General features: G+C 43.5%; 1 protein-coding gene across 3 annotated transcripts in view; it reads right to left on the bottom strand.

The window, feature by feature from the left end:
* Positions 1–15070, bottom strand: part of CUBN (cubilin) — a 398149-nt gene extending 383079 nt beyond the window's left edge. For 2 of the 3 annotated variants that reach the window (XM_061468343.1, XM_061468344.1), the window contains exons 1-11: positions 14480–14825; positions 14198–14327; positions 13749–13841; positions 12871–12909; positions 12050–12151; positions 11033–11136; positions 5732–5858; positions 4119–4287; positions 3234–3365; positions 1974–2069; positions 1295–1416 (exon numbers count right to left, since the gene is read on the bottom strand). In XM_061468343.1, coding sequence (XP_061324327.1) covers positions 1295–1416; positions 1974–2069; positions 3234–3365; positions 4119–4287; positions 5732–5858; positions 11033–11136; positions 12050–12151; positions 12871–12909; positions 13749–13841; positions 14198–14327; positions 14480–14598 — 1233 coding nt within the window. In that variant the 5' untranslated portion in view covers positions 14599–14825. Of the gene's footprint in view, positions 1–1294; positions 1417–1973; positions 2070–3233; positions 3366–4118; positions 4288–5731; positions 5859–11032; positions 11137–12049; positions 12152–12870; positions 12910–13748; positions 13842–14197; positions 14328–14479 lie in introns of all 3 variants that reach the window. The other variant, XM_061468346.1, reaches the window with a different exon arrangement.
* Between the last annotated feature and the right edge of the window lie 1739 nt (positions 15071–16809).

Here is a 16809-nt window from a genome sequence, read left to right as displayed (position 1 = left end):
TTTTCCTTATAATCAGGTTTTTCTGTATACTTAACTGTTTTCATTTTACGTCTCCTCTTCCCTTACACTTCTTGTTTTACAGGAACATTTTTTACAAGTAAAGAACAATGTATTCCAAGGTACATGCTAACAATCCCATCTTTGATGACATACAACCAATGTTGTATATTCTCTATTTCCTTCTGTGTTCTCTGTTCATGTCCTTTGTGTCCTGAACAGAGATTTTCAATGTGATGGAAGAGGATTTTGATGTGTATTTAGTGCTCTGAATGCTGCTTTAGAAGGTGAAAATGTGTTTTCTGTTATTTCATGCATGTTACATTTCATCTGTCATTACACTGGCCAAATGTAGCTCTGCTGTTTCTCCATTTCATATGTTCTTGTAGCCCCTTTACTGAATTATCTGACTGTGTTGTTATCTTTACGGAGTAGTTCATAGCCATGACTGCCTACAGTTGTATGTTAGGGTAAATTTAGGGGAAGACATAATGGTTTTTAATAGACTGACTAAAATAAATAGTTTCTGAATAGTCAGAAAAAGTAGATTAGATTAGATCATCTGTGAACATTTCTCCAAAATCATCATCATAAATGTCCTCCAGAACAGAATTATCAAAATCCCTAGGTCTGCAGCACAGACTTTCCTGAGCACACCACACATCGCTGAGGAAGCCAAAAGGCCTTCACAGTGTCCATATGGACAAACTAAATGGTTGCTGTGCACGAGAATGAATTCACACCACCAGTGTCAGTTAAGGTCCAAAACACTTGGCTACCAGCAGGAGTACAACCAATCCCCATGAAGTACCCTTTCCATATCCCTATATACAGCCTGAGACTCCAGGAGGGCTCTCACATCAGCCTAGGCACACATCACTAACTGTACTGGATATTGACAGTCTGAGGTCAACGGTTTATTGGTTTTGTTGTCATGGGTAACTCCTCTGTGACACAAGGTGGTAAATTACTTCCCTGTCCCACAGGGGACTGCCACTCATCAGTTCTTCCCTACCAGCACCAGCATCCCATCATTAGCTTGGAGTACCAGCTGCAGTCTCTCAAGTTGCTAGTGCCAAGATTGCTGCATCTACTTCAAACACAAAGAAATTGCTTGTATGCCCTGAAACTCACTTTGTTTTCTCCAGGTATATCTGCTGATCTCCCACTCCCCACTGACCTTGCCTCATTACACTTAGTTAAGTGCGCACTCAGCTTTCAGTCTCACCAGGCTCCCTGTTGTTGCTAGTTAAAACTACATAACATTCTCACTAATAGTCAGGAGCCAAGTACTTACTAAGCACTGCCCATTTGCACAAGGGTTTTGCAGCTGACAGGTATCACTGAGAGGAGAGCACCCGTTTGGCCCATATCCACTTCCAGTGTACCCAGATGTGCAGGAACAAAACGGTATTGACCCTTGGGAAATGAGACAAGATACAGAAAGTAATTCAGTTCTTGTTACAACAACAATACCAATGACAGTAAAGGTCCTTGACATTTTGAAGCAGAGTTTTAATAATATTTCTAACTTATTTTATCTTTTGACACATTCCCTGGCTACTCTCCAGTTTGGCCATGGAAATACCTTAGTGTTGCTTTGCTGTGGGCACCTGAGAGTCCAAGGTCAACTTCATCAGAAGTATTGGGAGTAGTCAAAGGATATTAATAGAAAGGAGAAGAATAGTAGAAGCAGCTGAAATTGGAATACCCCATCAAAGAGGTAAGGCAAAGGTCTCCACATTTTTATGATTAAACCTGCACTTTGATGGAGCCTAAATCTGTTTCTGTCAGTGTTGGTTAAAAAGCCTGCTGGCTTTAGCTAACCTGCCTGTAAACTCCTTTTGATGAGGCAAAACTGACTGTGGAGAAGGGGCTGCAATCTAAATATGTTGCTACAAAGTGGATTCAGCCTAACCAAACCCTCCTTGGGGTTCACATTGGTATTACTTACAGTCTGTAAGAAAGCATCGTACCTGGACCTGAGGTACAAGTAGCCAAAGAATGGCACCCTCCATTATTTATTGAGCAGATATCAACCTGTGTACATGTTTGTCCATCTCCCTCATAACCTGTTCAGAAGTAAATAACAGTTAGTCTGTAACAAACTGTGCTCTCTGAGAATCGACATCAAAGCAATCATCCGGGGAGCAAAAGACTAATTTGTGGTGTAAAATCATAGTCTTCTGCAGCTAAAAGGGTGGAGATAGCCACTGAAGTAAAACCTGTTTTTCCTCCATTGCATGGATGGATTCTGATTGCAACTAAATCCTCCCATGATTTTAGAAAACAGTTGTATTAGTGCTAGACAAACATAGCTGAGTTCAGTAAGTCCATAGAAGCTCTGCTCTTTCAGTCACCATGTGCTGCCCTCCCTATGCATCTGCCAACCACGACTACCTCCAGGCTTCCACTGCGCATCAGAGCTGCCCTCGGGTCTCAAACACAACACACAGCTCCTCCTGGGAGGCTCCGCAGGAGAGAAGCACTGGAGCACAGACTCTGCACTGCCAGAGATGAGATCCGCTGCACCACCACATCAAAACTCATCCAAGGCCATATTTCTAGCATGGTGATAACCCTGCAGCACTCAGTAACTGAGTCTTCGCTACCTACAGTCCACTGCCATTTAAATAGCAATTGGAAGGTCAATTTTCCTGCTAGTCTCTCTAGTGTTGGTTGCATGCATTTCATAAAATATTTCAATCATAAACTACATATTATAAAGATGTAAGTCATGACTTCCACTGCATGACTTGTACTGTAACAGACATACTACTTTCCTAGACAGCATTCAGAGCGTGAAATATCAAGGGTTTTTTGAGACAGACAATACGGCTGATTTATGGCACACAGGATATCCTTTCGATTAATACAGACAACAAAATTACTATCATAGTTATGCAGTTTTTGTTTCCCATTAATAATCTTACAAAGGAAGTACTTCATCAAATGAATACTTACACAGAAAAGGGCTACCTAGTACAAAAGAAATGCATTTCAGGGGATCATTGTTACAGACATACTCTACAAAATTTCAACTAATAGCTGAAACAGTCTGAATATACGTGTACTCTGCATTCCACATTACAGTATTGCTTTGTGTATGTGATACTTCTTTACATAAAATCGATCTTCAGCTTCTTAACTTTACCATAAGACAAGCTCAAATGTGTTGAATCTTCATCTTTTAGGTCTTTCTATAGTTTCATCAGCCAAAAAAATATCCATTTTACCTGGTGGACAGACCCCACAGTGAAAGGATCCCATTGTGTTGATACATTGAACCATCGGTGCTGTTGAGCAGCCTCCATTATTATTTTCACATTCATCAATATCTTGGCAACTGTAGCCATTTCCTTGCCAGCCTAAGAAGCAGCACAGGAAAGACGTTAAAATAGAAAATGCGTGGCCTTCTCATTTTCTGCTTTGACCAGATCTTTTCAAAGAGCATAAAACTGTGACTTGACACTTCACTAACCCAAGAGCAGACCTGTCCTTCTCGTAACTGATGAAAATTAATACTGGTCTGAAAAATAGGTCACAAACACAACGGGATGGATATGTGCGTGCAGGAATGTTTTATTTTTAATGTAACCTGGATATTCCACACTTTAACCTAAAGAGGAGACTGTTCTGGTCTAGCGCACACATGTACAACTTGCATCAAAGCTTTATCGTAACTCTGGTTAAATGCTTCAAATACTCCTCCTATACCCACCACCTACTCAACTCAGGAAGAGGAATCACAAGTTGTACAGCTTGAGGGGACAATTAGGTTTTTATATTGCCTTAAGGCAGTGAGCATAAAGTTACAAAAGTGCTGTGGACATATTACATGAAGGTAATAGGACATGATGAACATGAAGGTACCTCTGCACATGAGGGTACACCAGACCTATTTATATGCTTAGTTTAGGATGGGATAAATCATACATTAGGATAGACTGCCTGTGTTGCCTAGATAAGACAGAACCTGTAGACATTTATTCTTTAGAATACAGACCAAAGCATTTCACGGAGTTACTATCATCTGGATCCTGTGACTGTGCTTATGACATAGAGGCAGTACTCCCTACAGCCACCCCCTACCCACCTGAGAGTATGAAAGGACACGATACCTGTGGGGCAGGGACCACAGGAGTAGGAGCCTGGTGTGTTGTGGCACTGCACAAGTGGATTCTGCGAACATGGTGGATTAGGGAGGCTGCATTCATCTATATCAGCACTGCAGGCAGGGCTGCCAGGAGGGGACATCCAGCCAGTGTCACAGATACAGCGGTACTTGGGCTGCCACAGTAAACATCACATTACATATTTAAGACAGTTAGAACAGACAAGAAAAACACAGGAGGAATTCAATTTATAAAATGTCTTTTAAACTATAGCAGGAAAGCTTTCAGAGCATTACATGGTTTGCACATTCTCTTTTACAAGTTGCTTTGGTAGTTTTCTCAGTCTATTTCTTCCTCTGAATTTATCTATTTAGATTACAGAAGCAACAACAGGCTCATTCATTATGTTCATAAAAGAAACCTGCAATTTACCCCAAAGCTCCCAGAGAAAATGAACAGCAATTATGAACTGTACATAAACATAATTAAAAGTCATCAGCTTGCTTTTTAACCAGGGTAAACAGATCAGTGTAAGCAACCTGAAATCAGCTCGTCTGTTTTCTTTAAGGAAAACTGTTCAGTATTCTGTGCAGTGTGCAGCACTGACATTAAATTTCAAATACGCGTTTTATTTGAGGAAAAGAGTTTTCTCTCTCGTAAATTGTACTAATGGCCAGATTTCAGCATTTATCTTGCTTTGGTCCAATTAAAGCTAATGGGAGCTTTATTGTTGACTGTCACAGGAGCAGACACTGTTAAGCCAACACTGAACCCTTTTGAAAAGCTTCTTCCACAAAAAATAGGCAGAAAACAAGTGATGAGTTGTGAACACTTTTACAAATTGACCAAAGAAGTTATTTTATAGCACAGCACAAAGAATACTTGGTGTATCTGGAATGGTGCTTGGGTGTATAGGAGTGTTAAGGAGAAAAGGCTTGGCAGGGTAGTTTTGGAGGGCTGCTGTGAGTGGAAAGAACCAAAGCCGGCATGTTCCATATGTCCCTTTGGAGTGAACATCCTGTACCCAGATTCTGTCCCAAAAAGAATGAGCTGGCTTGCTCCAGAAGACTATTCAAGTGCATGCTATCGTCCACCCAGCACAGACACTTGGAGAGCTTGGGCCTGGAATTTGGGATCAAGCCAGCTGACAGTGAGGAGCACCAAAGATACACAGCAGCCATGCAGCTGCTATGCAGCCGCTGCAGATCCCAGGCCACAAAGAGCGTTCCACAGGGATGACTTTTCCAAGGAAAAACAAGATTTATTATGTCTGTCCTTCTTAATCATTTAAGTAATAAAATATTCTATCAAGTTAGAACACCTCAAATAATGACCAGTAAAGATATTATTCTTCAAATAAGATTTTACTTATTCAAATTAGACTCCCAAGCTCTTTACGATTAGTAGTAGATCTCATACTGTGACAAGTACTTCTAACAAGACACAAGGCATTTTCAATCCTTTCTGCTGTCTTCAGGACAACAGAAATGTTAGGTTATGTTGTACAGTGGCATTTCCTGCTGGTTTTCAGCTGCAATATGTGCTACACAGTTCTATGATGCTCAGCATTAGTTTATTCATACTGTGCTGTAAAAGGAGATTTACGTGTTGCTCCTTACCTTGTTGGGCTGATCCCTGTCTACATCTATGCAGATGCCGTGCCCACAGAGTGTCTCAGAGTCTCCCAGGCAGTCATCAAACTTCGAGGCACAGTGAGGCCCATAGGTTTCTGGAGTACAGGAGCAGCTAATGGCGAAAGCAGGCAGAAAAATCAAAATGCGGTCTTCATATAGCTGTTAAAGATCATATATTGCCGTAGTAAGAGACAATTCCCCACTCTTCCATTTATCATAGAATCATAGAATAGTTAGGGTTGGAAAGGACCCTAAGATCATCTAGTTCCAACCCCCCCTGCCATGGGCAGGGACACCTCACACTAAACCATGTCACCCAAAGCTCTGTCCAACCTGGCCTTGAACACTGCCAGGGATGGAGCATTCACAGCTTCCCTGAACAACCCATTCCAGTGCCTCACCACCCTCACAGGAAAGAATTTCTTCCTTATATCCAATCTAAACTTCCCCTGTTTAAGTTTGAACCCGTTACCCCTTGTCTTGTCACTACAGTCCCTAATGAAGAGTCCCTCCCCAGCATCCTTATAAGCCCCCTTCAGATACTGGAAGGCTGCTATGAGGTCTCCATGGGGCCTTCTCTTCTCCAGGCTGAACAGCCCCAGCTTTCTCAGCCTGTCTTCATAGAGGAGGTGCTCCAGTCCCCTGATCATCCTTGTGGCCCTCCTCTGGACTTGGTCCAACAGTTCCATGTTCTTTTTGTGTTGAGGACACCAGAACTGCACACAACACTCCAAGTGAGGTGTCATGAGAGCAGAGTAGAGGGGCAGGATCAGGATCACCTCCTTTGACCTGCTGGTCACGCTCCTCTTGATGCAGCCCAGGATACATTTGGCTTTCTGGGCTGCGAGCGCACACTGAAGCTGGCTCATGTTCATTTTCTCATCAACCAACACCCCAAGTCCTTCTCCACAGGGCTGCTCTGAATCTCTTCTCTGCCCAACCTGTAGCTGTGCTTGGGATTGCTCCGACCCAGGTGTAGGACCTTGCACTTGGCATGGTTAAACTTCATAAGGTTGGCATCAGCCCACCTCACAAGCATGTCAAGGTCCCTCTGGATGGCATTCCTTCCCTCCAGTGTATCAACCGAACCACACAGCTTGGTGTCACTGGCAAACTTGCTGAGGGAGCACTCAATCCCACTGTCCATGTCAGCGACAAAGATGTTGAACAAGACCGGTCCCAACACCGATTCCTGAGGGACACCACTCGTTACTGGTCTCCAGCCGGACATTGAGCCATTGACCACAACTCTTTGCATGCAGCCATCCAGCCAGTTCTTTATCCACTGAGTGGTCCATCCATCAAATTGATGTCTCTCCAATTTAGAGACAAGGATGTCGTGTGGGACAGTGTCGAACGTTTTGCACAAGTCCGGGTAGATGACATCAACTGCTCTACCCCTGTCCATCAGTTCCGCAGCCCCATCATAGGCCACCAAATTGATCAGGCAGGATTTCCCCTCAGTGAAGCCATGCTGGCTGTCACCAAGCACCTTGTTGTTTTTCATGTGCCTTAGCATGCCATCCAGAAGAATCTGCTCCAAGATTATGCCAGGCACAGAGGTGAGACTGACTGCTCTGTAATTCCCCTCGTCATCTATTTTCCCCTTCTTGAAAATGGGGGTTATATTTCCTTTTTTCCAGTTGTCAGGAACTTCACCTGACTGCCATGATTTTTCAGATATGATGGACAGTGGCTTAGCAACTTCATTCACCAGCTCCTTCAAGACCCACGGGTGGATCTCATCAGGTCCCATGGACTTGTGCACGTTCAGGTTTTTAAGATGGTCTTGAACCAGATCCTTTCCTACATCCTCTCCTTATGTGGTATTCCTCATGAAATCTGTCTGTTGAGCTATACTGACAGCCCCACTAATAACCGTGCACAGAAGCAAGGCTCCTGCTCAGCAGAGACTCAAGAATCATGTAGGGCTTGTGCATACCCATGACTGTCCGATCCTATGAGTGATTCCACAACCTTTAGAAATGTCTAACATGAGCCTTCAACAGAATATCAGCCTGGAAATCCCCACTTCAGTCACAAAGCACCTAAACTTTGTGTTTCAGTTTATGACAGTTATGATGCCAAATGCCTAACCGTTTACCCCTAGCAATACGCAGAAATGCCATGTCTGGGCTGTCCCACCGAGCAGGGTACCTTCACGCTCACACCTCAACACGTGGCAGCTGCTGTCTCAGCAGTAACTCAGCTCTCAGGCAAGCATGGTGGGCAGGAGGAAGCATTTGGGGTTCATGGGGTGGGAAGAGCAAAGCAGTGGGCTGAAGGGAGGCATTCTACTGGGGTGGTCTGGTTTGCAGATCATGTTGTCATTTATAGGGGCACACTTTAGACACAGCACTGTACATATGAGGTGGAACTGAAATTGGGAACTTCTATGCCATCAGGTAAACATTTCTCTTTTCTGTGGCCCTTTATTTTCACACAGACTGAGGCTCTGAAATACAACTGAAAGGGACACAAACCTATAGGAAGCCTCCTCCAGTTCACCAGCTTTTCATTAAAACGACAGTGAGACACTTTTCTGGGTGCAAGTTATATGCTGCAACATCTGCTGATGTTTGCTTCTCGCACAGATTTATGGCAGGTAATCAGCTTTCTTGGATCACTTTTAAGCTGGCTAAGGAAAAATATCCTGTAAAAGCATTTATCTGCAGAATTTGAATAAAAGGTATTTGAGTGCACCTGGTCAGGACCTTGGAGCAATATCTTAATAGGCTACTACTGTCCCTGCCAGTGTCACATGCTCAGCTGAAACACTAGTTTGATAAAGTAATTGCAGGTAACTAAACACTGCACCCAGGACAAGCAACCCACATAAACTTAGGTTTCAAAAACCCACAACAGCTTAATGCTTAACTGCAGTCTGCAGTATTGTGAGACAGCATTTAAGAGATGCCAGATAGACCAGATAGACCACTATAGTGCAGTATTTCAACCTGAGCAAGCACAGAGGTAACAGGTCAGAGAACCAGTTCACCTTTGCATGTTCAAAGTACATTCAGAGCTTCGTGTTCAACTCCAAAGGACACAGCAAGGCAATCTGACTGGCTTCAAAGGAGGAGGACAATGCCACTCACTCCTGCCTGGTCTGACAAAGATTAACCTGCTACCCCTCTGAAGTTGCTCAGAGAACAGCTTGAAGAAGTAAGTCACACTGCAGGGAGCTTCAGCCAGATTGGGGTGCACTGCTGCTTGGAACTGCTCCTGTTCTTTCCCATCGCTGACAGCACGTTGTGGTGAGGCCCCTGTTATTTGGATTCTGACACAAAATGTGATACACTTGGGAACTCTCACAACCTTTCACCCAACTGATGCAATGTCTCCTTAAATATCTTCCTTTTTCAGGAAGGCATTTCTTGGATACCTATTCTTTTTCCTCATACTTTAATGCTTTCCTGCATTACAGCTTGAAACATGCAGGTGAAGAATCTGAAGAGGGAGTGAAGACTGCACTATGCTCCATTTCACAGTACCTAATCCAGAACTGCCCTTCCCCTGGCGTTATCTGATGAGAAGTTAAATATCACCCTTTTCCTTCCTCACACTGGTGAATGTAACTACACTACAGCAGGAGTGGGGATACCTGGGTTGCTGGGTCCCGGAAAATCTAGCAACAATGTTCTCACAGTTGTTGAAAAGAGCTGTATCACCTTGTACCTGGGTTTGGATTTAGCATCTGGGGGGTACTCAGAAATAAGTATGGGAGATTGTGAAGGGAGACTGCGAAGGGAGACTCTGAAGACAGTACAGTGGGACTGGAGAAAGGACCAATCAATAATCCTGAGGGTGCAATGAAAAAGCAGTAATATTAAGATTTGGATGACTGATGAAGAGGTCTTTGCTCATTTCAGGAGGCACTGATTCAGCAAGCACCAAGGAGGACAAGGATTACATTGGGGAAAAAACTTACGGGAGTCATGACTGTACTAACACAATGACCACATTCATGAGAAAGGCAGCGGGTTTGTCCTCACAAATCCTAATTTACTCACACACCTGAGCTCACATCCCTGAGCTCAGTAAGAAACAATAGGTAAAGGCAAGCTGCTTTGTGTGTAATTTCCTTGGCAAATGTCAGTGCTGGGGACAGCTGCAGGCAATCATTTAAAATCAAAGAAAAGCTAAGAGGAAGGATCACATACCAGTGACACCTCAGCAGGCTCTGTGCTAACACTGAAGTGTGAGGAGCACTGCAGGAGAACTTCCTTTGCATGAGGCTCTTCCAAGAGCTGACAAAGCACTATAAGCCTGTGTGATGCCAAGCAAATATTTGTGGGGGCTAAGATTTTCATGCTGCAGCAGGAGTCAAAACTCCTTGCAGAAAGCTGTGGCGTACTCTCCAGACTGCTTCTTCCCATTGCACAGTGATAGCTTCATATTACATCTGAAAGTTAGTTATTTACCAGATTATTTGATGTTTGGGTAAATAAGATACAGAACACTCAGGTTGGTTTGCCCTGTAAACAAGAGCATGTTTCCTAAGGAGCTGAGCACAGCCAGAGGATACAGTTCAGGAACCTCATGCCTATGGGGCCCGCGCACAGGCAGCCCAGGCACCCTTCTAGTCCAGCCAGCTGCACACAGCATTCCTCCTCCCTTTCACCCTGGCAGCATTGTGTGTTGCTTGCTCTGCTGCAGTCTCTGCAATGCCTGCCTTTCTTGAGGAGTGAAGGCATTTCTCAGGGTTATGCAGTCTGCCAGGAATGCCAGTGACCAAGGGTACCGATACATTCAGGAGGCTTCCAACAACAGAAAGCCTTTGCTGGGCCAAAACTGTTGACCTCCTTCATTTCCTCACGCCTGTTAGTCTCAAGGGGTAGGAGCTAACAGAGAGATGACAATGTGGCTGTGCTAGGTGGGCATGTTGACGAGTGCTGATGACTGACCAACATGCAACATCTCACCACCCCATCTATATCCCAGCAAATTTCTATTAAAGCATCTACACCTGCAGCAGAGGGACCAGTCACTGGAGCCAGCCTCCAGTTTGCAGCCTTCTTCCCCAGCACTGCTGTGATAAACCTAATTCTTGCTGCTCTTCTTGCGTCACAGCAGGCAGTGGCTTCAGGGGGCCTTCTGTGTCTGCAGCAGGTTTGGCGTATGGTTTACTAAGGATTTTATATTCTCTCAGACTGCAAGGGATTACAGTGCATAGGTATGAAACAGACTTATTCCTAAAACTTGTGCTGCAGGTGTGATACGGGGTACAGAAAATAGCAGAGTATTTTACATAGGATTTTTGTGTCTATAGTTTTGGAAAGTTACCTGTAGCTGCCTGGTGTGTTCACACAAGTGGCTCCATTCTGGCAGGCTAATGCTGTTCCAGCATAAATCTGGCATTCATTAACATCCACCGAACACAGGAGGCCCTAAGATGAAATGGAAAACCAGTTTATTTTCCAAATAAATGAGAAATGATGCAAACCATGGAGCCAATGTTTAATATAGTTTCTAAAGATACACAAACCATGGGCTGCTATCAACACAGCTTGCCTTATGATACATTATAACAAAACTCTGTTTTTCAGCTGTGTTTCTGTGACCCTGGTTATCAGCCAGCTGGGGGATAAAATATTTCAGATGCTTGTAGAAAGCATATGGACAGCACAGTACTGTCATCCTCCCTCCCCCAACCTCGCTAGCAAAGGGCTCAGAAAACTTTGTTTCAGACTGCTTGATTAAGACTGAAAGCAATTTTGACCTAGATCTTGCTGGAACAGCTTTCAAGTTGACAGACTGTGAGGAAGGTACAACTTTTCCATCTCTAGTGCATATAACAGCACCATTAAAGCCTTTGCCAGTGAAGTCTTTGGGTTTAAAAACTCATAATGGGGTTGATTACTTACACCCCTATTTGTCCTGCTTGTCTGAGCTTGAATAAATATCCTCCTCTTCCCCCATTCCCTCTCTACCCTTGTGAAAGATCAACAGCAAGGCATGCAGTTCAGTTCACTGCTCAGCAAAAACCAAAGGCTAATTCCCTGCTGTGGAAACTGCTAAGCATCACTGACTTCATGGGCCATCACACACATATAACACTGCAGGGTCTGCCCCCATGGTTCAGACCTCATATTTTTTGGTATATATCGATATTGTTGAGAAGTTAAACGTGTTGTCCTTCAACCAAACAATGAGTGTGGTACTGCTACTTTGCTGTTCAGTACAACTCACTCTGTCCTGAGCAACCTTAAGATGCTATGCTTCATCAAAATTACCCTGAGCCAAGTATCCTTATAGTTAAAATATACACTCCTTATTCAAAGAGTGAGGCTAAAGACTCACCTGCCAGTTGTTGGGACAGAGGCAAAAGAAACCATCCAGAGAGTTTATGCAGGTCCCAGAGTTCTCACAGGGGTTACTACTGCAGGCTTTCCTCTGGATAGCCTGAAACCCAGGAAAAGAGCAGAAAATGAGGTTCCTGATTATTTGGGGTTCTATTAGCATTTATTTTCAAGACAAACTTCTATTCTTGTTTTCATTCTTTGTGTCCTCCCTGCCTCCTTTTTACTTTTCAGCAAGGTTGATTTGTAAAGGTTTTGAGCTTCTCATTAAGATGAGAAAAGGCCTGTAGCAAGTAAATATTAATAGAGACTGCTCTTTAGCAGTGGCAGACTGTGAGACTAGATGGAGGGACATCTCATCTTTTTGATTCTATGGGTAACTCATCTGACAACTGCTTCTATTGGCAGCTCTAGCTGTGGCTTATCAGAAGCCCAGTTAAAAAGCAAGTCACAGTTGAAAATTAGCTATCTCCAGCACAATATAAAATCCAGTTTGTATTCTCAGTCTTCATATTGACAGATCAGTGAAGGAAGAGTTTACTTGTCCTTGGGATCACATTGTTGTTCTGGAGTCTACAACTGTTTTTCCTTTAAAAAATGCAGGCTCCTACACAGTTTATGTTTTGTAAGAAGACATTTCACCTCCTCCACAAATCTTAGCTTTTTTTTTTACCTCCTGTTGCCAAAAAACAGTTTTCCTGAGTAACTCATGAGAGGAAGGAAATAATTTAGCTATTTAATCATTGCATTTAATCAGCACTTTATTGACTAGGGGTTGGTTTTTTTCTTTTTTGATATTTAGTTTGCTTCCCATTTACTTACCTGCTCTAAGCTTTGAAGTTGGTTATCAAGACTCGCAATCTGCAAGAGAAATGCAAATACATTGTGCTTGGTATGAGAGTGACCACACAGGTACCTGCTGGATGCTGGAAGTCAAATAAAATGATTTCTTTTGAGAGAATAGCTGGTATGTGAAACCAGCAACCTGACAATCAGGTTCAAATCTGTGCCCATGGCAGAGGAGTTGGAACTAGGCGATCTTAAGGTCCTTTCCAACCATAACCATTCTATGATTCTACGAAATCAGGCCCCATTCACTGGGATTTGGGTGGGTTTGGCTGTGCAGAAAATGACAGCCTGAATATATCCCAGTTTGGCCTCAAAAAGCCAAGACTCAGTCTTGTGAATATCCATTCAGATGCTCAGCACTGAGAACGTGAATATTGCAGCTGCACTGTTCAGGTGCTCATCTGCACATGAAGGATGGAGGTCTGAGACAACATACCAAAAGCCAAGGAAAGGCTTACAATAACTCAGTGGCCTATAACCACAAACAGCAAGCTGGAACTGAATCAAGGAATATGATGGATATGTATTTGCACAATTCCCTAACGGTAGATCTCTTAGGTTATACAGTATTTTCCTATGAGGAACTTGTGGCAACACTGAAACAAAAGACACTTGAGCCAGGTCAGACAAAGGTTTCAAAATCTTCTGCTGGAGAAAAACCTTCAGTCGCAAGGAAGAGACAAAACTATTGCACAGGTCTTTCCACCGCAACCCCCTATAGCTCATTTCACCTATGGAATGGAATGTCTGTTCCCTCAGGTCTAGAAATACTAAAATGAAACAGGCAATGATGTTAATCGGTGGAACAGAAAATTGGGAATGCTGGAGGGTAACACAAAGATACGGCTTACCCTGGAGGTCAGCAGAGAGACCTGCTGAGACGTGTTCTGAGAGGCACCGCTGGCTTTTTTAAGTTCTTGAATCTCTGTGTTACTTTCTCTCACCTAAATTTAAACAAGCAAGATAAAGTGGAACAAGCCTGGCTTTTTCAAAAGCTTGCAAATGTAAACAAGCTTTGGGTTTTCAAAAGCTTAGGAAAGTTTTGTTCTTGCTTAACTTTACTGTTATAAAGTACACTTAAATAGATTGACCTGTGTTACACACACAACTGAATCTTTTAATTATTTTCGGTACTGGAATGATTACAAGTCTGCAATAGCTTACTTTCGTACTGGACTATCAATGTAGATAATAGAAAATAACAATCATAGAAAACACATCAAGCATTTACTAGGACAATTAACATATTAATGTGCAAAAGTGAAACCAATAACATATTAAGCAAAAGTAATGATATCACCTGGCTAAAGAGTTCTGCAAGATCTTCTTCATTGAGCTTTATTTTCCCCAGAGGTCCCGTTCTAAACTCAATGTTTTTGCTGGAGCCAGCATGGAACACTAAATTACCCTGCTCGGAGGACAAACGAGGCCTGTTGTATTTTGCAAAAAAACAAAGAGATCATTTAGTTACACATATCTGCCAAAGAGCATGTAAAAAAGCTGCAGTAAAGCCATTCTGTTCCCATTACTGGCACTCAGAAGCCATCATCTGACAAATGCTTTTGCAAGCAATGGTACTTACTGGTCCTCATAAGTGGTTCTCTTCTGCCTCGTATTTTTGTGATGGTTTGATTCACAGCTCAGTCCAGAAAGTAATAATAATGCAACTAAAAGCCCAGGAGCAGGAGCAGCCCAAAGCATTGCTCTCCTCCAGCTGTCCTGCTCTTGAAGTGAAACTGCTAGTGCTGAATTGTGCTGTTGTGAGCCCAAGTGCCCTTTGCTCTCACACAGTTCTTTATTCACAAGGTGCCCATTCTGCTGTCTTGTCTTGCGAGGGTGAACTTTATCTCGAGTATCTCAATTACAGATTGACAGCGTGCAAATCCTCTAGATACTGAATGCATCTGTCTCTTTTGGTTTCAGAAGCTTCAAAAGGCCATTAATTGAAATCTGCCTGTATTTTATCATGATGTCTCTGACCTCTGTACAGCTGAACACCCCTGAGTACCTTGGACTCTGCAGCTAGCTTGCTGCAGTAATAGGGAATCTGCAGCAATGGCTTGCTCTCCTCACATGCTGTACCACATGGGTGAAGGGAAGATTATTTGGCAGCACTAAAGGACCTAGACTGTTACCCAAAAAAACACCCCTCCACATAAAAAACCCACAGTGGCTGGCAAAGAATACTTGTATTGAAAGAGAAGCTTCCAGGCAGTGATTTATTTGGCAGATGACACAAACAACTTCGCAGTACCAAACAGCATCACATGGATTACAACAGCAAACTACAATTTTAACCAAATATGGTTGCTCTGAATCAAGGATGACTCGGTCCCCAGATGCTGAGGAAACCATCACACACTGCAGTTAGTTTGGCATGTGTAGGCTGTCTTCACTGCACACACTAGGGCTCCCAAAATCAAGGCCAGCAATAGACAATGCAGAAGACCAAGGAAGAATTCAAAGGAGGCTCAAAAGTGATTGAAAAATGCAAATCACTATGTTCCGACAGCCAAAATTTGAATCTCAAGATATATTTTTCTCCACCCTTCAGCAGTACCTCACAGCCTTCACAAAAGTGTCCCACCAGATGCTTGCTGGCACTGATCTCTGAGGCCCAGGCTGTTGCTGCTGGCATGAGAGTCCATGCCCACCTCCCCTTTGCTTTTGCCAGAGCTTCCATGTTCCCCTTGCACAAGAACTTGCTGTGCTTTCCTCCCCCTGCTCAGGGGAGCTTTGTGTATCTTTTCCTTCCCCATGCTAGGAGGTACCTGTGCCTCCAGGCCCACAACCATTCTTTTAGATTTTACTTTTTACCAGTAGACAGCTCTTCAGACTGCTCATATTTCAAATCTTTACTGGAAAGAAAAGAGGAGAAACAGCTGTAACTGGTCCCGCTGGAAAATAACAGTAGCCACCATTCACTTACCCTTTATGCCCCAGACCTTCCTGGAGGCCACGGAGCTCCTGCACTTCCTAACCCTGCCCAGTCTTCCTGCCTCATCCAGTTTGCAGTTGTCTCCTACAGATGTCCCACAGATATGCAAGAGATGCCCTGGAGCTGGGGGACTGAGCAAATTTAGTTTTCACACACAGGAGCGTTACAAGGCCAATGCACCCTTGCAGAGAATGGATGCAGCAACAGAAAATATTCATGTCACCTCAACAAAGGGACTGCTGTGGACTGTGGAAATGGGGGTGAAGCCAGGACAGCTCATGTTTGTGGTGCTGCTGCAGATAGTAACTTGATCTTTACTGTGAATAACTACAATGTTGAAGACTGTATCAGCTGCATCCCACCATGTTGCTTGCAGAAAATCTAGACTTTCATTACATTTTGTTAAATGTATTATTTGAAACATCTCAGAATTCAGAACAGCGTGGCCCTGCTGACCATCTTGGTTGTGATCACACATCCTGTGGTGCAGGATACTGCATTAGTTACACACACACCCCCCCCCAGTTACTGCTGCTGCCTAGAGATCCGGAAGGGCGGTGTGAAGCTCCTCCTGAACCCATGGCAGACACCCTGTCCCATACACTTTTTACTGCAGTAGCATCAGCTCAGCTCTCTGGACATTCATCAGCTCCACAGCAGCCTGTGGCTCCAGAAGACTATCTGCTGCGCTGCTGCCAGATCATGAGGAGGAATTTCCATGTGTTGTCTTTTACCATTACAGGGGATAGTGTTTACGTGAAAACAGAGAATTGTATCCTCAGTTGTTGAAAACTACCCTTGGTCCATTCAATCCAAATGAGCTGCGATATTTTACATCAACTGATAAACTAACCTGCATATTTCTTCATTTACTATTATGCTTTTTGCTCTGAGAACTGTTCTGGAGTAAGAGAGCACATCCAAATTATCAATGTTTCTGTCTAGTCGAGAGGACACCTTCTGCCTCTGGGCAT

The sequence above is a fragment of the Pezoporus flaviventris genome, unplaced genomic scaffold (genome assembly GCF_033815535.1).
Source record: "Pezoporus flaviventris isolate CSIRO_AGI_PZ_B2104156 unplaced genomic scaffold, CSIRO_AGI_Pfla_v1 ptg000047l, whole genome shotgun sequence".
In the NCBI taxonomy this organism is placed as follows: Eukaryota; Metazoa; Chordata; class Aves; order Psittaciformes; family Psittacidae; genus Pezoporus; species Pezoporus flaviventris.
Note: the sequence above shows the minus strand (reverse complement) of the source record. Positions and strands in the feature narration are given on the sequence as shown.